At 46.2% G+C, this 24,204-nt stretch overlaps 1 protein-coding gene across 3 annotated transcripts; it reads right to left on the bottom strand.

Annotated features, from left to right (window-relative positions):
- Positions 1 to 935: 935 nt before the first annotated feature.
- On the bottom strand, positions 936 to 24,201 carry LOC147029092 (kelch repeat and BTB domain-containing protein 11-like). 3 transcript variants are annotated; one of them, XM_085880057.1, is made up of 5 exons: positions 24,147 to 24,201; positions 14,195 to 14,771; positions 12,985 to 13,344; positions 12,564 to 12,650; positions 936 to 3,605 (listed from the first exon to the last, which is right to left on the bottom strand). In XM_085880057.1, the coding sequence occupies exons 2-5, from the start codon at positions 14,735 to 14,737 to the stop codon at positions 2,880 to 2,882; spliced, it is 1,716 nt and encodes a 571-aa protein (XP_085736183.1). In that variant the 5' UTR covers positions 14,738 to 14,771; positions 24,147 to 24,201; the 3' UTR covers positions 936 to 2,879. The 3 variants fall into 3 exon arrangements, with proteins under 3 accessions (XP_085736183.1, XP_085736182.1, XP_085736184.1); XM_085880056.1 differs by lacking the exon at positions 24,147 to 24,201 and adding an exon at positions 23,816 to 24,089; XM_085880058.1 differs by lacking the exon at positions 24,147 to 24,201 and having other exon boundaries at positions 14,195 to 16,588.
- Between the last annotated feature and the right edge of the window lie 3 nt (positions 24,202 to 24,204).

Here is a 24,204-nt window from a genome sequence, read left to right as displayed (position 1 = left end):
TCGCGGTGATGCGTGATGACTTCATGAGACACTGATTTGAGCATTCGACTAACTAATACATTGTGCTTGGCCGTCATCAGTTGTTAGACCACAAAGTTTGTTTTCTGGAAGATTGCATTTTACTGACACGTTTTAATTCATTGAAAGTGTCTTTTCCCATAGCTGTACCTTTGATTGGACGTCGGTCAAGCAGTTCCCTAATGACTTCAAAAGTTATGATGACTCCTCGTACAAAGATTGCCAGTTGAGCTGTATCACTCGCATCTGTGCTACCGAGTGCTAAACTGTAAAACTTTAAGTCATTGAGTCTTTTGATTGGATAATTTTGAATGTTGGATGCTTGGACATCGACTCTTCGAGCAACGGTCTGATGTGAAAGGCTGATTTTTCTCTCCCATAGACTTTTTGTCAGGACAAGCAACAGATGTAAATATGCCCGAGCAGTCTTTCACAAATTCCCCATCAGACAATGGTTTCCCTCTTTTGGCTATTTCTACGGCGATCAAAAAACTGATCTTGTTTGCTGCTTCAGAAGTCTGGTTTGCAGCTTTGAAGAAAGAGTGTTGCCCGATCACGTTTTGTTTCAGCGAGTTCACACGATCGGTTCTCATCTGATCCGTGAGGCTATCAAATTTGCTGGCGTGTTTTGTGGAATAATGTCGCTTGATATTGTATTCCTTGAAAACCGCGATGTTTTCTTGACATCTCAGACACAATATCGCTCCGTTGTGTTTGATAACAAAAAAAATTGTTGGTCCAAAAGCCTTTGAAGACTCGACATTCAGCATCAACCAGCAGAAGCCGGTGCTAAAAGTACGATATAAAAAAGAACCCTTTTATTCTTGCTCTCGTTGAAAGGGCTTAAAAATGGGAGGTTTTCCCTATTTCTTAACAGCAATGAAAAAAAAAGTTTTACAAATATTTATATATATATATTTTTAACCTCTGAGGAGTGTTTCTGTGTTCCATGGTGGGATAGACAGACATAGTCTATTATATGACATAGACATAGTTCCATGGTGGGATAGTCGATTATATGTATATATAGATTCTCATTTTCTTGCTTGTAATCATGGGAGCTGCCATCTTTGTTTTGGTAAGTATTATGGGTGGATACAGCTATAGAGCATCGATGGCGGCTACAAAAGGGGGGACACAATGAGGAACGAAAGGGTGAATGGAGATTCATCATCCTGCAAGAGGTTCCTTCGCGAGTTGTGTGTTTCATATACCATGCGACCAGCCAGGTCGATTTTGTAGCCAAGAAAACAGAGGTCACGACAGTGACCGGCTGCAATAGAATGCCGAAATGAAATGACTGTACGTCACATCACAAGGTTGGCGGGCAAGATAGAAAGTCAAGACTCTGGCCATATGTTGGACAACCTAGCTCTGGAGTCTTGAGCTTCCAGGAAATGGTGCACCAAATTCTGATGTCATCCCCCATCCTGACCTGCATTCCTTTATTCCCCCATTAACTTACTTTGAGGTTTCCTCTCACACTTTCTCCTCTCCTCCTCCTCCTTGCTTGTATTCACCTGTTGCCTCACTGCTCTATTGTCGGTTCATTGCCTTTTTGCTCTCCGTCTTCCACGAGGTGAGATTTTGTATGCAAAAAAAAAAAAAGCTGCACTTCAGGACAACTTCACTTGCATTGAGAACCTGAATGATACCCAGACTTAAATATGATTATACATACATGGGACATTCTAGAGAGGCATAGTTTGTGGTCACCAAGTCCTCCCACAACCTTGATAAACAGAAGGTGGCCATGGTTAAAGAATGGTGCAACATTTGCAGCAAGAGCTGGATTGGCGAATTTGTGAGATGATAATGCACACACGCACGCACGTTTTCATATCAAAACCTAACTTTGTCTCTTGACATGCTTGTTTATGGACTGTGCGGATATGTCATCTTCACCCAGATTGTGAACACATCTGAGCACTTCAAACTGGTGCTTAATTGTTTTGGGTTGTTGTGGGAATGGGAGTGCATATGTGTGTGCATGTATGTATGTATGTATGTGTTTCAGTGAGAACAGCACTACATTGCACCGACCCCTTGAATTTCTAGGAATGCATAATTGATAAACCGCATCCAAGTTATTAGCGCCAAAATTATTTTGGCGAGAACAATATTGCATGCTTTTGGCAAAACGTGCTTGAGAATTTGATGGATGGATATAGCATATCGATGTTACCAATCGAATGTTTAATTTTGACAATTTGCCTTGTGCAGTTTGATCGACTTTGGTCGACCAATCCCATTGCTTTTCAGGTCTTGCTCAAAGATAATCATTTGTACAATTCAGATTATTTTGCTGACAAACAATTTTTTTGGCATGAAGTGGTTGTAAACGGTAAACTGTCGTTTTTGGATTCAATGTTTGTTCAAAATTAGGTTTTCCTGGAACCTCTTGTTGGATGTGGTAACGGATAACACGTAGCATATCATAAGCCAGTGTGTTTGCTCAAGACATCCGTTTATTCGTGATTCACGCCATCGGTTGTGGATACTTGGTAATTATCTGTGCCTACCTGTCTTATTCATCAGTAGTGCAATGAGCAACCGGAACTATCAGGATAATTTACTGCATTTTATGTGTTACCGGTGTCCAAAGCCTTTCTTCTATCTGTACTCAGTGTTTTTTCATTTGCATGAACAATATATGCATGCTTAGAACCTCACGTTTATCCAGTCACAACAATTAAAACTTTCGGTTTGATATCCTGTGATTTGTTATTGGCAGATTGAGCATTTGTTCTGAAACTTTTTTTTTTTTAAACAAAAGAAAGCAAGTGTTCTGGAGATGATAAGTTATGAACTAGGGTAGTAGTAACCATGTGATTTGGTAACTTTATCTATTGGACATTCTATCATCCATTCCTCTCTTCCTCCATGTCCTCACATGCTGGCAAAGTGAGAGCAAACGGTATGAGTAAACCACATGACCCCTCAAACGACTTCACGGCTCTTGCTTCAAACCCTTCTTTTCCACTACTTCCACAACCGCTGTTACTGTCTTCACCAACCACGGGCCGTAATTGCAAAGTCACTGCTCGGCTGAGCAACCAAATTGCGCCTCCAAGCTCTGTACATCGAAACAGTGCACCTGCCACCATTTTTTGGACAGCCGGTGAAAGCACAGCACCGGTGTCCCAGAAACGAGCAACTGTGTGATAGCGTTGAATACTCGTGAAACTTAGCTCTCTGTTCACATCAAACCGATAAAGGTATGGGCCCATTGCGACTAAGGTGGTGGAGCGACCAGAAAGTTTGCCACCACTCCTCGGACACTCTTCCCAGCCACGCCGCCTGGGAGCAAAACGTAGCATCCGGTGAAACAAAGATCCTCCGGTGATGTAAATGTATCCGTCGCGACTCGCCACTGCCTCGTGTGCTGCCGCAAAAGAATCCCGTGGAAGGGAATCCACGAAGGACCAGCGATTGGTCCGTGGATCGTAGCGCTCTGTGCTGTGCAGGCATTCACCGCCGATGGCATACAGGCAGCCGTCCAGGGCCACAAGCTTATGCAGCGACCTGGCCTCATTCATCGGACGCAATTGGCACCACATGGCGGTTGCTGGGTTGTAACAGAACACCTGCAAAGGTGGCATGTGGGTGAGTGTCGATTCTTATTTTCATGGGGGAATTGACAAGTTGATTTGGGACTTATTACAAAATGGCTGAATGTTAAAAATTTGATATATTTTTATTTCTAACTTCTTCAATTCTTCTTGCATTTCTTTGTCCATGTCATTGAACTTTTCCTTCTTTCTCAAAGTGCTTGCCATTGTAATTTTATATATGCATGTTATCCATAAATTATTTTTTCAAAGCTCATCAATGAGTATTTTATGAATCTAGAACGGCACTCGGTAGAGCGTGTGCCTCTGCCAGGCTGAACAGTTTACGTTTTGGATCCCAATGATAGGCCGGATCTGGATGCGGACCTCAACCAAAAGCTAATCAGGTTGTTATTGTCATCAACCAACTCGTCCACCTAGTTTTGTTATCTGTCCAAACCGTTTTAAAAAATGGTGGTGTTATGTTGTATATTATTTCTGGCCCTATGTCTTAATGGTGAAGAATCACTTTAGAAATTCTAGGATCCTGATCTGAATCTTCACCAAAATGTAATCAATTCATCCTTGTCACACACCCAACCTGTCTACCAAGTTTTGGCCGAATCCGTCCCTAATCTTTGAGATATCCTTTTAAATTGATTCTTCACCATTGAGTGATCGGGCCAAAAACGATGTTTAGCATGATATCTCAAAACGTTATGGACGGATTTGGACAAAACTTGGTGGATGAATTGGGGTAGGTGACAAGAACAAGCTGATTCGATTTTGTTTCAGCTCCGGATCCAGATCTGGCCTATGAGTGGGATACAAAACGTCAACTGTTCGGCCTGGTGGAGGTATGCGCTCCACTGAGTGCCGTTCTAGTTTAAGCAGTCTTTATTTATCTTTCGCGAAGAACCCCTAAATTGAGTTAATTGTTTGTTCTTGTACGTTTACTTTGAAGAGGTGTTGTTAAATTTATTAACAACATCCCCGCCCCCCCCCCAACCCTCACATTGCTGAAGCACATTTATAAATGTTCTCAAACATAACACCTAACACCCCAAAGGTAGATTTCGGTAATAGCCTGCTGGTAGTGATCCGCCAAAGTTATTTTCTTTAGTTGTTGCATGCAGCAGTTGATGATGATCTTAAACTCAAATGAGGTTAGAATTTTTTGATTTAAGATTATGAAACCAAGTCAAAACACTTGCAAAGGGGTGTAATTTTTTTCTTTTCTGATCTAGTAGTTATTACGAGATAAATTTAACAAACAAACTTGTCAAACTGGTCTTCACCAAACTCTTTCCAAAAGCTTTTTCTCGATTGATATAACCTGCTTTTGAAGCCTCACCAATACTAGAGCATAACACTGTTGAAGGTCTTGAGATTCCATAACTGGGAAATCTCCTAATGGAGGGAGAATAGTGTATGTTCAACCCAGTGACAACATTTGGCCCAGGTACCAACCAACCTGAAGGTCAACTCTTGCAAAACAGAGGCCATCTGCATAGTTCATATGCAAAAGTAGGGATGAGGGTGGATGATGGATGTGAGCATGAAAGAAAACTTTGAGAATACGGTATACAGTGCTTATATAAAGTCTACACCCCCCTTTCAAAATTTTCACCTTTTGTTGCCTTATAGCTTGGAATTAAATTTCAATAAATCAGACTTTTCCCACCTTTATTTACACATCATAACCCACAATAAATTAATTAACAAGCTCAAATGAGCTAAGATCCTCATCCTCTTAATGATGACGTCATAAAAACGAATATGATGTCATTATGATGTATCAGGTTTGCGATAAATTATCTGTGCTAATGCCCGGCTTGATTCCCGCAAACAAAATTCAAAACAGTTTGTCTAGTTTCGGAGATAATGGTATAGGCGATTTCCATTAGCGGCGATATTATGACGTAAACTTTTTTTCTAGGAAGAATTTCCAAAATCGGAGATGGTTACTGCCTGCGCGTGGGCTTTCTGCATATACATGGAAAGTTTCACGAAGATCCAATGAAAACTCTGGGTTGTGAAACAAAAAATGTCAAAAAATAGGAATGACGTCATAAATATTGATGACATCATAGTGATGTATCATATGTGCGGTAATTCATCTCTGCAAATGCCCTGTTCGATTCCCGCAAACAGAATTCAAAAAGCTTGCCTCGTTTCGGAGAAAATTTATTCGGCGATTCCCATTAGCGGAGATATTTTGACGTCATAACTTTTTTTCAAGGAGGAATTTTCAAAATCGGAGATGGTTACTGTCTGCGCAGGGTATTTTTACATATATATGCCAAGTTTCAGGAAGTTTCGATGAAAACTGTAGGCTGTGAAACAAAAAAGTCCACAAGAAGAAGATGAAGAACAACAACGTGACTAAGACTTAGAGATCCTCCATGAGGAATTTGTTTGGAGACTGGAAGACATGAGACTGGAAGAGACTGGAATGAGGAAGACAAAACTGGAATATCTTGGTTGGACAAGTATCCAGCCCCCCCCCCCCTTATAAAAGCAATTGTAAATTAGCTCATGGAGCTATTAGCTCCCTAACAAAACCCAAACCCTAACAAATCACGAACAGCAGGGAATCACCATCAAAATCACATACCAAGTTAATTGGCCTCCACCTGCGTTAAATTGTAGTGATTCTGATTATTTCAGAATAAAATCAGCCGTTCCTGAAGGTTTCCTCTGCTGGGTAGTGCATTTCACAGCAACGACTCAACCATGAGCACCAAGGGGCTTTCAAAAGACCTCCGAGATAAAGTTGAGGAAAGGCACTGATCAGGGGATGGGTATAAAAAAAATATTTCAAAGGCCTTGAATATCCCTTGGAGCCCAGTCAAGACCATCATTAAGAAGTGGAATGCGCATTGTACCATGAAGACCCTGCCTAGATCAGGCCTGCCCTCCAGATTGGATGACCAAGCAAGGAGGAGACTGATCAAAGAAGCCACCAAGAGTCAATGTCAACTTTGAAAGAGCTACATGCCCTTATGGCAAAGACTGGTCACTGTGTGCATGTGACAACAATATCGCAAGCACTCCACAAGTCTGGCTTGTATGGTAGGGTGGCAAAAAGGAAGCCATTGCTCAAAAAAAATCCCACCTTGAGTCCCATTTGAGGTATCCTGTTTGAGATTCTGAAGCCATGTGGCAAAAAGTTTTGTGGTCTGATGAAATCAAAATGGAACTTTTTGGCCCAAATGAAAAGCATTACATTTGGTGCAAACCCAACACAGCACATCACCCAAAGAACACCATCCCAACTGTGAAGCATGGTGGTGGCAGCATCATGTTGTGTGGATATTTCTCATCAGCAGAAACTGGGGCACATTTCAGGATAGAAGGGAAAATCTATCCATCCATCCATTGGGACCATACTCTGTACAGAGCATTGGTGTTGCCGAAGCACTCTCCTTGGCTATTGGGTACAATCCTGGATGGATCGCCACTCTGACACAGGATACCAGCAAGCTGGCACTCATTTTGCCGACCTCGGAAGGATGACAGGCAGAGTCAACCCCACCTGGTATTAATTCAACAGCCAAGTGGGATTTGAACTCAGAATCTGAGGATCACCAAACCCACCACCCTAACCATTAAGCCAACACTAGGCATAAAGGAAAATGGATGGAGGAAAACACTGAAAAATCTGAGAGGAAAACCTGCAGCCCTCTGCAAAAAAGCTGAAATTGGAACAGAAGTTCACTTATCCAACCAAGATATTCTGGCTTTGTAGTTTTTAATTAATTTTCTGAAATTTGAGGAATTTGTTTTTCACTTGGAAGTTGTGGGTTACAATGTGTAAATAAAGGTGAAAAACGTCTAATTTAATGCAATTTAATTCCAGGCTACAAGGTAACAAAAGCTGAAAATTTTGAAAGGGAATGTAAGGCTTTCTATAGGCACTGGATAAGAAGGTGGGGCAGGTGAAAAAAAAAAACTCTTGTCTTTGTTGCAAATAGAATGTGCAGACGTTCACTTGTCCAACCGGTTTAAAAGTCCAACCGTGTCATCATCTTTGCAGACAATTTCAAATTATGCAGTGTCGTACCCCCATCCCATCGATGGAATGGCACCAACTGCATCCCTCACAACAGAACTGGAATGAGTTAGAGGTAGAGTGTCTGTCAGCCTCTATAACTACTACTACTGATACTACGACAAGTGGGGTGGGCCCACGAACATTTTTGGCTCGAGTCTTTCACAAACTGTCTGGCTGGCCAAGCCTGATGTGAGACTGAAGGTGACAATAATTCCCCAGTGGTTGATAAGCGATTTCAGCCAGGTGTCGGCAATAACTCACCTACTCTCTGTGAAGGACACTGTGGGATCTTTAACGTCCACCAACTAATGCTAGCAGATGGGTGCACACATTGATGTCTCACCACGTCTGCGAAACACCAGGATAATAGTTTATAGCTGAGCCAAGATTTCAACCCAGGCGAGACAGCTCAAACCTCCAGGCTATCCTCCCAGCCACTTTCTGACTCTGAGTATATCATTCAATCCAGGCAAATCTCACATTCTTTTTGAGTCTTTCTTGAAGGATCATCTAATGAACCCACCATCCTAACTTCCTTCATTGGCCACTGGAAGATGTTCAGTACATTGAACTTCCATGTTTCACCATCAGCCACAAACTCTCTTGGATAGACCACATAGTCCACAAGAGACATTCCTACATTGCACAGTCGAGTACTGCTTCCCTTATGGTAGTGTTTCCCAAAGTATGGGTCACGACCCAAACGTGGGTCGCGAAGGGTCCAAAAATGGGTCGCGAGTACCCCGGCAATTTTTTTTTTTTTTTAATAAACCAAACGGGTAAAAGGCAATCGCGCAAACGCCACATCGTAGGACAGTGCCGTTTGGTACCGTTCCACTTGATAATTCAGCCCGAGGTGCAGCGACACTTCCGTTTCTACCAACTCTTGCCGTTCAGTACCGTTCACTACTTTGTACCCACCCAAAACGGTTAACTGCAGGCCAATCATTTCGCCAGCTCGCCTTTCCAATTACTCGCTCTCTCTGCAACCAAAGTAATTTCGTGAGGTGACGAACTCAGTCCGGTCACTTCACATTGGCTGACCAAGTCGAGCTGCTGTTTTGTGTGATCTGCCTTGCTGGCTGGACTGCGCAGCGCAGTTTTCTGCTCCACATTGCGTTGCGTGTTTTGTGTCAGTTCGCCTTGACACTGACTCCACTGACTGATCGAGTCGCCTATTTCGTTTTGCAGGATGGCAAAGCCTTCCTACAAGCAAGCATTTTTGGATGTGGGCTTCACTTCTATCAGTGATCGTGGTTCTGTGAAGCCACGATGTGTGTTGTGTTTCGAAGTGCTGTCCAACGAATCGCTGAAGGAAAACAAACTGAAGAGGCATTTGGCGACGAAGCACGTCAACAAGGATCGTGAGTTTTTCGAGCGCCGAGAAGCGGCTCTGAAGCGGAGCCGGTTTGAGCCGGCGACAAATCCAGCGCTTTTGGCCACCAAGCAAGCGACGCTGGCATCCTACCTCATCGCGCAGCGCATCGCAAGGAAGATGAAGCCGCACACGATCGGCGAACAGCTCGTCAAGCCCGCAGCCATGGACATGGCCAGACTCGTCTGCGGCCAAGAAAATGCAGTCCATCTCGCTATCCAACAACACGATTCGCAGCTGCATCGTCGACCTTTCGCTAGATATAAAGGACCAGCTGGTGGCCCGCATGAAAAAGGCGGGAAAATGGAGCTATCAACTCGATGAGTCGACGGATGTCGGAAATGACGCCCAGCTCATGATTTTCGGGAGGTACGAGGGTGAGACTGACCTTGAAGAAGAATTTCTATTCTGCACGCCAATGAAAACGACAACAACTGGCGCCGATATCTTCAACGTCGTGGACAACTTCCAACAAGAAGGCTTGAGCTGGGAAAACTGTGTCAGCCTGTGCACCACCAGCGCTCCCGCGATGCTTGGTGTTCGACAGGGATTCACTGCGTGAGTCAAGCAAGTCAATCCGAACGTCGGAATTTTCCACTGCCTTTTACATCGTGAGAACCTTGCTGCACAACATCTGTCGCCGGATCTTTCGGCAGTGATGCAGGAGGTTGTCGCCGTTGTCAACTTCGTCAAAGCCAGCGCCGTGAACTCTCACCTGTTCGAGAATATGTGTGTTGACTTCGGGTCTGAATTCCAACATCTCCTCTTCTACTCGAGTGTGAGATGGCTCTCCCGCGGCAAGGACCTGCTTCGTGTCGTGGAGCTACGAACAGAGCTGCAGATATTCCTCAATGAGAAGAACCATCGCCATGCCATCTGGTTCCACGAGAAGCCCTGGATGCTCAAAGTCGTTACCTCAACGACGTCTTCGCCTCAGTGAATGAACTGAACACATCCATGCAAGGCAGGGATCAAAACATCATCACGCTCTCCGAGAAACTGTTGGCCTTCAAGGAAAAGCTGCTGCTCTGGAAGGGGAAACTGGAGCGCGGAAGAACAGCGGCGTTTCCGTCATTGAACGAGTACTTGGAGGAGTGGGAAGACAACGAGATTGGAGCGCTCGATGCGATCAAGCCCATCCTGGTGAACCATTTGGAGAACCTGATCACCAAGTTCGATCGCTACATCCCGGACAGAGATCTGGCGTCCCAGCACTGGATCAGGAATCCGTTCCAGGCTAAGGTTGATGACCTGTCTGAGGATGTCCATGGACTGCAGGAAGAGTTCATCGAGCTGCATTACGACGAGTTCCATCGACAACTCTATGCCAAAGCATCACTTGGAGAGTTCTGGACTACGGTCAAGAAAGAAAAGCCCATAATAGGCGCCGAAGTCATGAATGTTCTGCTCCCGTTTGCGACCACGTATCTGTGCGGGCAAGGCTTTTCGGCGCTGACGGTCATCAAAACCAAGGTGTGCAATCGCCTCGGCCCTGGCCACGACATGCGCATTGCGCTCGGCAAGATCGAGCCCCGCATCGAAGACGTCATGCAGATGAAGCTGCAATTACACCTCTCGCACTAATATAGTATGTATTAGCGCTGGTTGTCTGATTTTATTATGATATTATGTTTCGTGGAAAAATACGCTGATTGAAGCTTGGGTCGCGAGATTTTCACCACACCCGGATTTGGGTCGCGCTCAAAAAGGTTTGGGAAACACTGCCCTATGGGCTGGTACTCCCACTTCACATCTCTTTTTTTGGATGCTGTGAAATCCAAAGCGAACAACATTATTGGCATCTCTCACAACGATGCAGAAGCATACGGCCTGTTTTTTCCCCATCTTCGAAAACTTGCCTCCTCTTTCATCCCTCCAAGAGGCATTCATTCTTCCAGAACCCCTGCTGGTTAAAATTTAAAAGTCCAGGCTTACAGAGATATGACAGAAGTAAATAGACCTCTTACATTTCTTCATTTCTTCTGTATAATGCAGTTTTACTCAGTGATTTGTACTAATATTCGACTATTTCTCTGCAGAAACGAGTTCCTGGGTCTTGTATGACAATTAACTATGCCTCAAACCCAGGGAGCACACAAACCTTCTGATTTTCAAAGAGGACGAATTGTTCAGCATTTGGAAGGTGGAGTCAGCCAGCATCAGACAGCTCAGAACCTTGGCATTCCGCTTTCTACGATCAATCGGGTGATTATGCAATTCACCAGTGAAGGCAAGGAATTCACAGCTTCCAGTTCTGGTTCATCTCGGACCTCACAAAAGTGTCTTCGAGCTGTTAACGGTCCATTGAGAAAACTCGCCATTGCAAGGCAGCAGATGTTGCAGAGAAGGTCCAAGTTAGCTCAAGAACTGCCGTGCGGTACCTTCATCAACTGGGCTACTATGAGAGAGCAGCTTGGAGAAAACATCTTCTTAGACCAGCCGACATTCAAAGGAGAAAGAAGTGGGCTGACGAGATGGCCACCAGACCCTTGGAGTTTTGGCAAACTGTAATTTTTTCAGATGAGTCCAAATTTCCTCAATTTTCTGACAGTGGACGCGTATGGGTCTGGAGACTTCCCAGTCAAGAGTTTTGCCTGAACCGATTGCAGGCAACTGTCAAACACGGTGGTTTTTCAGTGATGGTGTGGGGAGCAATCTGGAGCACTAGAGGGTCAGAGCTTGTGAAGTGTGTTTGCAACATCAACACTACGACACACATATCGGTGAATCAACACTACGACACACATATTTCTATCCTTGAGGAAGGAGGTCTCCCTATCTTCTCCACTGGTCAGATGGTCAAAAACAACAATGTTCATGGAAGATGGAGCTCCATGCCACACTGCAAAAAAGACCAAAGAATGGCAGGACAGAAATGGGATCAAGCGACTTCCATGGCCAAGTCAGTCTCTTGAGATGAATCCCATTGAACACCTCTGGGCCATATTGGATCGAGCTGTGTGGAAAACATCCAGGAGACCAACATCACGGGCAGAATTGCTAAACCTTTTGTGTGAAGCCTGGGCAGAAACCCCACAAGAGAAAATTTCGGAAGTCGTTAGTTCTCTGCCTGAAAGAGTAAAAGCATTGAAATCTGCAAATGGCAAGTCTACCAAATACTAGTGTAGGTATTAAAATGGATCAAAAGAACTTCAAATGTTCAAAAAATAAATTCTTTTAAAATCAGGGTGTCTATTTACTTCTGTCATGTGTCTGTGCTCACCTCTTATCCACCTCTGTGTTTTTGCCCAGTTGTTTCTGCACCACCCCACTTTTAGCACCACTACCTTTCTGTAATCCATCATATTGTGTTTTCATGAGCTGAGACTTTGTACACAAATAAAAGGATGCAAAGATATAGATGAGAAATAGCACATTTGGTCACCTGTCCTTATGCAGCTCTTTTGCATTAAATGAGGTACAAAATGTACAGTTAATGATCTTTCGAGGTCATAATAAATCTGTGCTGTTGTATAAACACAATTGTGAATCACAAGTTGTCATCACGAGAACATCCTTGTGTTCGCAGTTTTGTGGTTGAAAAAGACACGGTCGATCACACCTGATTTGAAAGGCGTACTGCACATCCATACCCCAGCATACCTCCGCACACAAACACGTAGTTGAAAAGGACGCAGATGGCACAGCCCTAGGGGGTTCAGGGTGGACAGGAGAGAGTTTGGATTTGATGTATGGTAATACTGTACAACATTGCTCAGTAAATTGGGGAATAGCAGTCTCATTATAAAATGGTTCCAAAAGGTAGGAGACCTCTCCCTTCCCCCATAATTGATCCGACATGGTCCCTCCGTACCTTCTTTCCTTTGTCTCCCGACCCCTTCCACACCCCCTCATCTATTTTTTCTTTTGTCATACCCTCTTCTCAGTTTTAATTTCCTCCATTTATCTCACACCCACCAACCCTTATGAACATCAATCAATTCCTCTGAGTAGGACAGTGATACTACCACCAAATATCAAACCTTTGTGGTGGCCCCCTTGGGCAGCACCGCCAGGTGACGCCATTGGTCAGATTCTGAGCAATAATAGTGCAAAGAGCCCCGCAGTTCCTCCTCTGTCTCCTCAGCAACCACAGGCACAGATGTCAACGAAGAAGGAAAGGGGACACCGGGGCTTGCTGCCCTACTTGACGATTGGCTGCTTGTGCGCCAAGTATCGGTTTCCCGCGACACCGCCGGAAGTGTCACGCACGCCAGCAAGAGGCGTCCTCGTGAGCGCATTGCCAGTACGAGGTCCCGCTCACTGGCTGAGAGACGTGAGAACGCCCCGGAACCGAGCAGAGCCTCTAAGTAGTTCACGCTCAGAACGTGGTATACAGCATCCTGAGGGTGCACAGAGCATCGCAAAATGACAAACAAAGCAAAACCCATATAATGAAGCACAATTAGATATTAGCTGGCAACACAATATTTAACAATATATTGTTCTTCATCTCCACCTTCAAGATATTCAGGACTAGACCATCATTTAAGGTAATATTTATTTATGGCGTGCACATGAGGGCAAAATTTTTTATCCACTTTTTAATGTGGAGTGTAGATTCATGATGGAGTTTGAACAGAATGGACCAGGACATGACAGAACAAAAAGAACAGTCAAAGGAGAGGGGTGGGGTACACATCAACAGCAGGGTCGAGGGACAAAATAGAGGGTGTCCTGCAGGAATAAAGGACATAAGGGAGAACAACAGCAGGGGAGGTGGGGGGGGGTGACCAAGCTGGATACAGGCAAAAACTCTCAATCACAGAAGTGGAAGGTAAGAGTGGGAAAGAAGCAAGTTGAAACAAAAAGCAGAGGGTGTGGGGTAATAGAAGAGAGAAAGGAAGGTGGAAGAGTGTGGAGGGAGAAGGGAAAAAAGGTTTGAAGATCAGGACAAAGTTGAGAAAGGGTCACAGAGAGAGTGGGGATTGGGTGAAGCTATATTTGGCTGCTTAATAATATGCAATCATATTCAAGGGACGCTCTGTATGTTTATGTTTGCTGATGAACCATGGGTGATGATATTGAAAATAATATAATTTGCAACCATGGCAAGTACAGTTCTTAAAATCATTGAATACGGATTAAGTTTACACTTTGATCCAGCCTTTGAGCTCTTGGGGAGCTCTCGCTCATCACGACTTTCAAGTGGAAATGGCATTCCAAAAATAGGATGGTGAGTGATCCACCCACCTTGAGATCTGGGAGTGCCAGGCGCTTGGCCAAAGCTAACACCTCTCCACATTGCCCCAACGCCACTGTTTTTTTAACAGCATCCACAGCTGCTTGGGCCGCGATAGGTGCCTGCAGAGCCCTCGCGGCCGCGAGCACAGTAGGGAGTTCTTCGCTGGTGCAATGCATGTGACCCGTATGCAGAAAGCGGAGGAGAGACCGAACAGCGCTCAGGGAAAGGCCGCGAAGGGATAGAACCTGTCTGGAACTCCGGGCTCGGAAATAGTCACTCTGAGCTACAAGCGAAGCTTTGTGAGCTCGAAGTCTCTGACCTTCCACTTCAATCAGCAAGTCAGGATCACCAAATTGCCACCATTCATCCTCATCCTCCTCTCGATCATTGTTGCTTTTTCCAACTGCACTTGCTTTGCCCTTTCCTCCATTGGTGATGCCTGATTTGTTTCCTTCACTCTTGTCTGATCCTGATGATTCTCCTCTGTTCTGTCCTCCCTCATCTATTCCTTTTCCTCCCTCATAAATCTTCGACACCTTCTCCTCCTGCATCTCGGTTTGGCTGTTCCTCCTCGTCTTTCAGGCACTTGATGGGGCAAGAGAAGCCGAGAGACTGCGAGTCAGTTAACCTCGATCATAATGCCTATCATAATTACCAAACGTATATAATTACACATATATATTGTATCGATACTTTATGTTGGACGAGAAGCTTGAAAAAACAAACAAACAAACAACATGATTAAAAACAAATAACATTCAATACCACCTGACATTGTGTATCGATGACACACAAGCGTATAGAAATGGACGTTTACCTTTATATATCCACAATGCTGTTCCCCACCGTGAAAGGTGAAAGATGTTATTGTGCAAGTTATATCTGCATGACCGGCTGCAGAAGATGTTTAAATAATGTAATGTTACAAAGTGAAAATAATGCCATTTAACAGAAGAGACAAGTCACGTTCAGATCGATTCCAACGAAGATCGCTTTGGCTGCACTTTTACTCAATGGCCATCATATGACACCGCTTACTTACCATTGTGAGCTTTAAAGGTGTTATCAAAAACCCCACAAAACTTAAAGGTGTTTCAAAACTCGAGTTAAGCAAAAAGTTCATGGAACATTTTTTCATCGTTCATAGAGCACCCATCACTGCAGAGTTCATAGAACACTTTACCCTGCATTGTCTTGAGAAACAAGGACATGGGCGCAGAGTCTGTGAACATGAAGTTGTTCCTCGGTCATAAAACTGACGTTTGTTGACACACAGACATGAAGACAAAGTGATCCAATTGCTTAACCCTGCTTTTTGCTTCTTGTGTGCAGAAAAAGAAGCAAATTTTTTTTGTTGTTTTTTTTCAAACAAGTCAATCTTCAAACACTTTCACATGTGCTGTTATTGACAAACAAAACAACTTCTTATTGATGAACAGATGTTTATCCCCAAAAAAGTGGAACTGCCTTCCCGAGGTGGTTCTACCATACCGTTCACTCAAGGGATTCATCATTTCGTGTTATCCCCCATCACTACCCATGATTTTTTCTACCCCCATGAATCCTACCTCACACCCACCCATCTCCTCTTTTCCTGTTCGGACGTTCCCTTGTTTGTAGCCTTAACTTCTATTCCATTGATTTACACGCTAACGATGGAGGGCCATCTATTCACGTACACGCAGAAGGGGCAGAGTGGAACGGGTGGTGCATAACAGGGGGAGGTTGGAGTGCTTGAGGGGGGGTTGCACACACATGGATGTCTCAAGTTGGGAAGGGGGGGTGGGGGTGCCACATAATCCCGGAGGTCCACTTCACAATATTGGGGAAGTTTGTGCAATACCCCCAAGGTCCCAAAATGTGTCGCACAGCTACACGAAGAGCAAAAGAGGTCGAGCGGATTCTCCCTGACAGTCGTAATGGTAAACCTTGTACTACGGATATGCACGAAATAAACGATGCAGCCAATCCTGTTTAAAAATATATATGTCAACCACTTGATTGAAATTAAAAGGATAAACCTCCAACAATGCGCAAACCGCAGAAAGCAGATGATTTATTAAAATACACGTGTTACAATGGCGGTAATAAATGATACCCAAATCAATAGTCAACAAACATGTTAAACACTCCTCGTTATCCACCAATCCTTAAACGTGTGAGACTTTGCACTCCCACTCCCAGAAAACACAAAATGTGGACAGACAAACAAAACCCAGATGGACGAGGAGTTTTGTTGTTATTTTTTGCTTCTTTCTTTCTTTGGTTACAATACCCATATTTGACAGGCAGAGGGAACGAGGACAGAGAGAATGATTGAATTTGAGTGTGATGTAGGGAAACGCCTGGTGCCAGGCAACGCTCAACCGCAATCGAAAGGGGATCACCGATTTGTGGCCAGCTCAGTTACAGCAAGGTGAAAAGAACCGCAAGCGAAAGGGGATCACCGATTTGTGGCCACCTCAGTTACAGCAAGGTGAAAAGAACCGCAAGCGACAGGGGAGCACCGATTTGTGGCCACCTCAGTCACAGCAAGGTGAAAAGAACCGCAAGCGAAAGGGGATCACCGATTTGTGGCCACCTCAGGTTACAGCAAGGTGAAAATAACAGAAAGGGAAAGGGGAGCACCGATTTGTGGCCACCTCAGGTTATAGCAAGGTGAAAAGAACCGAACCGCAAGCGAAAGGGGATCGCCGATTTGTGGCCACCTCAGTTACAACAGGGTGAAAAGAACCACAAGTGAAAGGGGATAACCGATTTGTGGCCACCTCAGTTACAGCATGGTGAAAAGAACCACAAGTGAAAGGGGATCACCGATTTGTGGCCACCTCAGTTACAACAGGGTGAAAAGAACCACAAGTGAAAGGGGATCACCGATTTGTGGCCACCTCAGTTACAGCATGGTGAAAAGAACCACAAGTGAAAGGTGATCACCGATTTGTGGCCACCTCAGTTACAGCAGGGTGAAAAGAACCACAAGCGAAAGGGGATCACCGATTTGTGGCCACCTCAGTTACAACAGGGTGAAAAGAAACGCAAGTGAAAGGGGATCATCGATTTGTGGCCACCTCAGTGACAGCATGGTGAAAAGAACCGCAAGCGAAAGGGGATCACCGATTTGTGGCCACCTCAGTCACAGCAAGGTGAAAAGAACCGCAAGCGAAAGGGGAGCACCGATTTGTGGCCACCTCAGTCACAGCAAGGTGAAAAGAACCGCAAGCGAAAGGGGAGCACCGATTTGTGGCCACCTCAGTTACAGCAAGGTGAAAAGAACCGCAAGCGAAAGGGGAGCACCGATTTGTGTCCACCTCAGTTACAACAGGGTGAAAAGAAACGCAAGCGAAAGGGGATCATCGATTTGTGGCCACCTCAGTGACAGCATGGTGAAAAGAACCGCAAGCGAAAGGGGATCACCGATTTATGGCCACCTCAGTCACAGCAAGGTGAAAAGAACCGCAAGCGAAAGGGGAGCACCGATTTGTGGCCACCTCAGTTACAGCAAGGTGAAAAGAACCGCAAGCGAAAGGGGAGCACCCATTTGTGGCCACCTCAGTTACAACATGGTGAAGAGAACCGCAAGCGATAGGGGAGCACCGATTTGTGGTCACCTCAGTGACAGCAAGGTGAAAAGAACCGCAAGCGAAAGGGGATCATCGATTTGTGGCCACCTCAGTCACAACAGGGTGAAAAGAAACGCAAGCGAAAGGGGAGCACCCATTTGTGGCCACCTCAGTTACAGCATGGTGAAGAGAACCGCGAGCGAAAGGGGATCACCGATTTATGGCCACCTCAGTTACAGCAAGGTGAAAAGAACTGCAAGGGAAAGGGGATCACCGATTTGTGGCCACCTCAGTGACAGCAAGGTGAAAAGAACTGCAAAGGAAAGGGGATCACCGATTTGTGGCCACCTCAGTTATAGCAAGGTGAAAAGAACCGCAAGTGAAAGGGGAGCACTGATTTGTGGCCACCTCAGTTATAGCAAGGTGAAAAGAACCGCAAGTGAAAGGGGAGCACTGATTTGTGGCCACCTCAGTTACAGCAGGGTGAAAAGAACTGCAAGGGAAAGGGGATCACCGATTTGTGGCCACCTCAGTGACAGCAAGGTGAAAAGAACCGCAAGTGAAAGGGGAGCACTGATTTGTGGCCACATCAGGTACAGCAAGGTGAAAAGAACCACAAGCGAAAGGGGAGCACTGATTTGTGGCCACATCAGGTACAGCAAGGTGAAAAGAACCGCAAGCGAAAGGGGAGCACTGATTTGTGGCCACTTCAGTCACAGCATGGTGAAAAGAACCGCAAGCGAAAGGGGAGCACTGATTTGTGGCCACCTCAGTTACAGCATGGTGAAAAGAACCGCAAGCGAAAGGGGAGCACTGATTTGTGGCCACCTCAGGAACAGCATGGTGAAAAGAACCGCAAGTGAAAGGGGAGCACTGATTTTTGGCCACCTCAGGTACAGCATGGTGAAAAGAACCGCAAGCGAAAGGGGATCACCGATTTGTGGCCACCTCAGTTACAACAGGGTGAAAAGATCCGCGAGCGACATGGCAGCACCGATTTGTGGCCACCTCAGTTACAGCAAGGTGAAAAGAACCGCAAGTGAAAGGGGAGCACCGATTTGTGGCCACCTCAGTTAAAACAGGGTGAGAAAAACCGCAAGCGAAAGGGGATTACTGATTTGTGGCCACCTCAGTTACAGCAAGGTGAAAAGAACCGCAAGCGAAAGGGGAGAACCGATTTGTGGACACCTCAGTTACAACAGGGTGAAAAGAACTGCAAGCGAAAGGGGATCACCGATTTGTGGCCACCTCAGTTACAGCAAGGTGAAAAGAACCGCAAGCGAAAGGGGATCACCGATTTGTGGCCACCTCAGTTACAGCAAGGTGGAAAGAACCGCAAGCGAAAGGGGATCACCGATTTGTGGCCACCTCAGTTACAGCAAGGTGAAAAGAACCGCAAGCGAAAGGGGAGAACCGATTTGTGGACACCTCAGTTACAACAGGGTGAAAAGAACCGCAAGCGAAAGGGGAGCACCCATTTGTGGCCACCTCAGTTAAAGCATGGTGAAAAGAACCGCAAGTGAAAGGGGATCACCGATTTGTGGCCACCTCAGTTACAACAGGGTGAAAAGAACCGCAAGCGACATGGCAGCACCGATTTGTGGCCACCTCAGTCACAGCAAGGTAAAAAGAACCGCAAGCGAAAGGGGATCACCTATTTGTGGCCACCTCAGTTACAGCAGGGTGAAAACAACCGCAAGCGAAAGGGGATCACAGATTTGTGGCCACCTCAGGTTACAGCAAGGTGAAAAGAACCACAAGCGAAAGGGGATCACCGATTTGTGGCCACCTCAGGTTACAGCAAGGTGAAAAGAACCACAAGCGAAAGGGGATCACCGATTTGTGGCCACCTCAGTTACAGCAAGGTGAAAAGAACTGCAAAGGAAAGGGGATCACCGATTTGTGGCCACCTCAGTTATAGCAAGGTGAAAAGAACCGCAAGTGAAAGGGGATCACCGATTTGTGGCCACCTCAGTTACAGCAAGGTGAAAAGAACCGCAAGCGAAAGGGGAGAACTGATTTGTGGACACCTCAGTTACAACAGGGTGAAAAGAACCGCAAGAGAAAGGGGAGCACCCATTTGTGGCCACCTCAGTTAAAGCATGGTGAAAAGAACTGCAAGTGAAAGGGGATCACCGATTTGTGGCCACCTCAGTTACAACAGGGTGAAAACAACTGCAAGCGAAAGGGGATCACCGATTTATGGCCACCTCAGTAACAGCAAGGTGAAAAGAACCGCAAGCGAAAGGGGAGCACCCATTTGTGGCCACCTCAGTTAAAGCATGGTGAAAAGAACCGCAAGTGAAAGGGGATCACCGATTTGTGGCCACCTCAGTTACAACAGGGTGAAAAGAACCGCAAGCGACATGGCAGCACCGATTTGTGGCCACCTCAGTAACAGCAAGGTAAAAAGAACCGCAAGCGAAAGGGGATCACCGATTTGTGGCCACCTCAGGTTACAGCAAGGTGAAAACAACCGCAAGCGAAAGGGGATCACCGATTTGTGGCCACCTCAGTTACAGCAAGGTGAAAAGAACCACAAGTGAAAGGGGATCACCTATTTGTGGCCACCTCAGTTACAGCAGGGTGAAAACAACCGCAAGCGAAAGGGGATCACCGATTTGTGGCCACCTCAGTTACAGCAAGGTGAAAAGAACTGCAAAGGAAAGGGGATCACCGATTTGTGGCCACCTCAGGTTACAGCAAGGTGAAAAGAACCACAAGCGAAAGGGGATCACCGATTTGTGGCCACCTCAGTTATAGCAAGGTGAAAAGAACCGCAAGTGAAAGGGGAGCACTGATTTTTGGCCACCTCAGGTACAGCATGGTGAAAAGAACCGCAAGCGAAAGGGGATCACCGATTTGTGGCCACCTCAGTTACAGCAAGGTGAAAAGAACCGCAAGCGAAAGGGGATCACCGATTTGTGGCCACCTCAGTAACAGCAAGGTAAAAAGAACCGCAAGCGAAAGGGGATCACCGATTTGTGGCCACCTCAGGTTACAGCAAGGTGAAAACAACCGCAAGCGAAAGGGGATCACCGATTTGTGGCCACCTCAGTTACAGCAAGGTGAAAAGAACCACAAGCGAAAGGGGATCACCTATTTGTGGCCACCTCAGTTACAGCAGGGTGAAAACAACCGCAAGCGAAAGGGGATCACCGATTTGTGGCCACCTCAGTTACAGCAAGGTGAAAAGAACTGCAAAGGAAAGGGGATCACCGATTTGTGGCCACCTCAGGTTACAGCAAGGTGAAAAGAACCACAAGCGAAAGGGGATCACCGATTTGTGGCCACCTCAGGTTACAGCAAGGTGAAAAGAACCACAAGCGAAAGGGGATCACCGATTTGTGGCCACCTCAGTTATAGCAAGGTGAAAAGAACCGCAAGTGAAAGGGGAGCACTGATTTTTGGCCACCTCAGGTACAGCATGGTGAAAAGAACCGCAAGCGAAAGGGGATCACCGATTTGTGGCCACCTCAGTTACAGCAAGGTGAAAAGAACCGCAAGCGAAAGGGGAGCACCGATTTGTGGCCACCTGAGTTACAACAGGGTGAAAAGATCCGCGAGCGACATGGCAGCACCGATTTGTGGCCACCTCAGTTACAGCAAGGTGAAAAGAACCGCAAGTGAAAGGGGATCACCGATTTGTGGCCACCTCAGTTACAACAGGGCGAGAAAAACCGCAAGCGAAAGGGGATCACCGATTTGTGACCACCTCAGTTACAACAGGGTGAAAAGAACCGCAAGTGAAAGGGGATCACCGATTTGTGACCACCTCAGTTACAACAGGGTGAGAAAAACCGCAAGTGAAAGGGGATCACCGATTTGTGGCCACCTCAGTTACAATACGGTGAAAAGAACCTCTTGTCGGCCTTAATCTTGCCTGGTGTTGTTCCCGGTGTTGCTCATGGTGTTGTTCATGGTGTTGTTCCCGGTGGTGTTCCCGGTGCTGTTCATGGTGTAGTTCCCGGTGTTCTTCCCGGTGTCGTTCCTGGTGTAGTTCATGGTGTTGTTCACGGTGTAGTTCCCGGTGTTGTTCCCGCTGTTGTTCATGGTGTTGTTCCCGGTGTAGTTTCCAGTGTAGGTCATGGTGTTGTTCCCGGTGTTGTTCCCGGTGTAGTTCCCAGTGTAGATCATGGTGTAGTTCCTGCTGTTTTTCCCGGTGTTTTTCCCGGTATTGTTCGTGGTGTTGTTCCCGGTGTAGTTCATGGTGTTGTTCACGGTGTAGTTCCCGGTGTTGTCCACGCATGCCCCTTTGAGTGGACTCGGTGGACTGTCTCAGGTTCGTCACCATATTCCATATTTGTTCTCCATTCAGCTTTTTCATGCCATCCAATCCAGCTCGGTTGTTTTATCCTCGTTTGCAACATTGTTTTCTTCGCTTGTTGCCAAACTTCCACCGCATGCAGTGTGTGCGCTCGGGAAACAACATCGTCATGTCTTCCATGGGGTAAATGGGAGCTGGGACAGGATTCCTTACGTCAGGGTTGAACCTGCGTGTGTGCTCTCCACGTTGAAATTTCAAAAACTTGGGTCGACACGTCGTCGTCTCAGTGTGAACATGTTTTTATCCTTAAAATCTAAACATCATTAGCATCTAATGTTGTGATACACAGGTCACAACGTTCTGTAATCCTCGCACTCAGTTTGTGTTTCAATGGCTGAAAGTCGAACAATTAACCACATATGCAAGCCTGGTGTTGGCTTCGTGGTTAGGGTGGCTGGCTCAAGATCTCAGGTTCTTGAGTTCGAGCCCCGTTGGCGGCTGAATTAACACCGGGTGGGGTTGACTCAGCCTGTCATCCATCTGAGGTCGGTGAAATGAGCACCAGTGTACTGGTAGAGGGGCACAGCTGTGCTTCCAAGAAATGATAGCTGCCATACGCAAGAACAGAAGAACCACATTTGTAGTGGAATGTAAGAGTCAAAAAGGCTGCAAATGATGAGAGTTTCAAAAGCTGTTCCTTCATGTCACAAATCCCTGAACTCATTTCCTGTCCATCCCCCGAGCTCCTTTTGTCAGTCTTTGTCCACTTCATTCGCCCACAGTCCATCCCATGGACTCATCATCATCTCATGCATTCCCAGTCCATCACACTCACTCCTCATCTCAATCTTTTCCAACTCACTCACTCCCATTCACTTTGTCCATGACATTATCCCTGTCCATTTCACTCCCTCTTAGTCATCGCACTCTCCATCCACCCGATTTGCTCCTTCTCCATCCCACTAACCCCTTCTCATCTTACTCTCTATCTGTTTGCCTGGTGTTGGCTTAATGGTTGGGGTGGTGGGCTTTGGATCCAAGGGTCCCGAGTTCAAATCCCGCTCAGCTGTTGAATTAATACCATGTGCGGTTGACTCTGCCTGTCATCCTTCCGAGGTCGGCAAAATGAGTGCCAGCATGTTGGTATCCTGTGTCAGAGTGGCGACCCGTCCAGGATTGTGCCCAATAGCCAAGGAGACTGCTTGGCAGCACCAACGCTCTGCACAGAGTGTGGTCCCAATCTCCTCTCTCTATCTCTTCCACTCACTCCTCATCTTACTCACTATCAATCCCACTCTTTGTCCAACGTGTTTTTTTCTGCCCTTTGTACATATTCACTCCTTGTCATCTCACTCTCTGTATATCCCACTCACTCCAAGGTCCACCCACACTCGCTCCCTTGTCATTGTCCTCATTTGGTTGTCCATTGCACTCCCCGTCTCACCATCTCATGCATTCTGTGCATTGCACTCACTCCCAGTCCATGTCTGTCGAAGTCTATCTCACTTTCTCCGTTTACCCCATTCACACCTTTGCACATCACACCTTCTGCCCCTTTAACCCCTCAAACCACTTCCTGTACATCCCTTGGATCTCACACACCTCACTCGAAGATATCAATGGGTCGGCATTCTATGTCCGGACCTGAGACGCGGATTTATTTTAATATCCGTCCATCTGTGTACGAAATGGATGCGTGAAATCCCCTCATCCCCGCGTCACTGTCCACTCACGCTGCGGCTCATTGTCTCAACCCCTCCACAAGCACCAAGGGACAGCATGATGAACGGCCATTCAATTACCTTCTTATCCCGGATATTTCCTTCCTTTATCCTCGATTCTCTTCCTCTCTCTCTCTCTCTCTCTCTCTCTCTCTCTCTCTCTCTCTCTCTCTCTCTCTCTCTCTCTCTCTCTCTCTCTCTCTCGCTCTCTCTCTCTCTCTCTCTCTCTCTCTCTCGCTCTCTCTCTCTCTCTCTCTCTCTCTCTCTCTCTCTCTCTCTCTCTCTCTCTCTCTCTCTCTCTCTCTCTCTCTCTCTCTCTCTCTCTCTCTCTCTCTCTCTCTCTCTCTCTCTCTCTCTCTCTCTCTCTCTCTCTCTCTCTCTCTCTCTCTCTCTCTCTCTCTCTCTCTCTCACCTGGTAACCGCCTCGAACGTGTGCTTTGGCACCGACGCTGAACGTGGTGACGTTGAGC

The sequence above is a fragment of the Eptatretus burgeri genome, chromosome 4, assembly GCF_056783735.1.
Source record: "Eptatretus burgeri isolate ZD-2024b chromosome 4, Ebu_testis_v1, whole genome shotgun sequence".
NCBI lineage: Eukaryota > Metazoa > Chordata > Myxini > Myxiniformes > Myxinidae > Eptatretus > Eptatretus burgeri.
Note: the sequence above shows the minus strand (reverse complement) of the source record. Positions and strands in the feature narration are given on the sequence as shown.

Excerpts from the sequence above, each read along its gene's own strand:
- LOC147029092 (XM_085880057.1), bottom strand. The coding sequence starts at position 14,737 with ATGCAGGAGGAGAAGGTGTCGAAGATTTATGAGGGAGGAAAAGGAATA. Across the intron at positions 13,345-14,194 it reads TGGCACTCCCAGATCTCAAG|GATGCTGTATACCACGTTCT; the intron begins GTGGGTGGATCA and ends GTGCACCCTCAG. Across the intron at positions 12,651-12,984 it reads CCAAGGGGGCCACCACAAAG|GGCTGTGCCATCTGCGTCCT; the intron begins GTTTGATATTTG and ends TGAACCCCCTAG.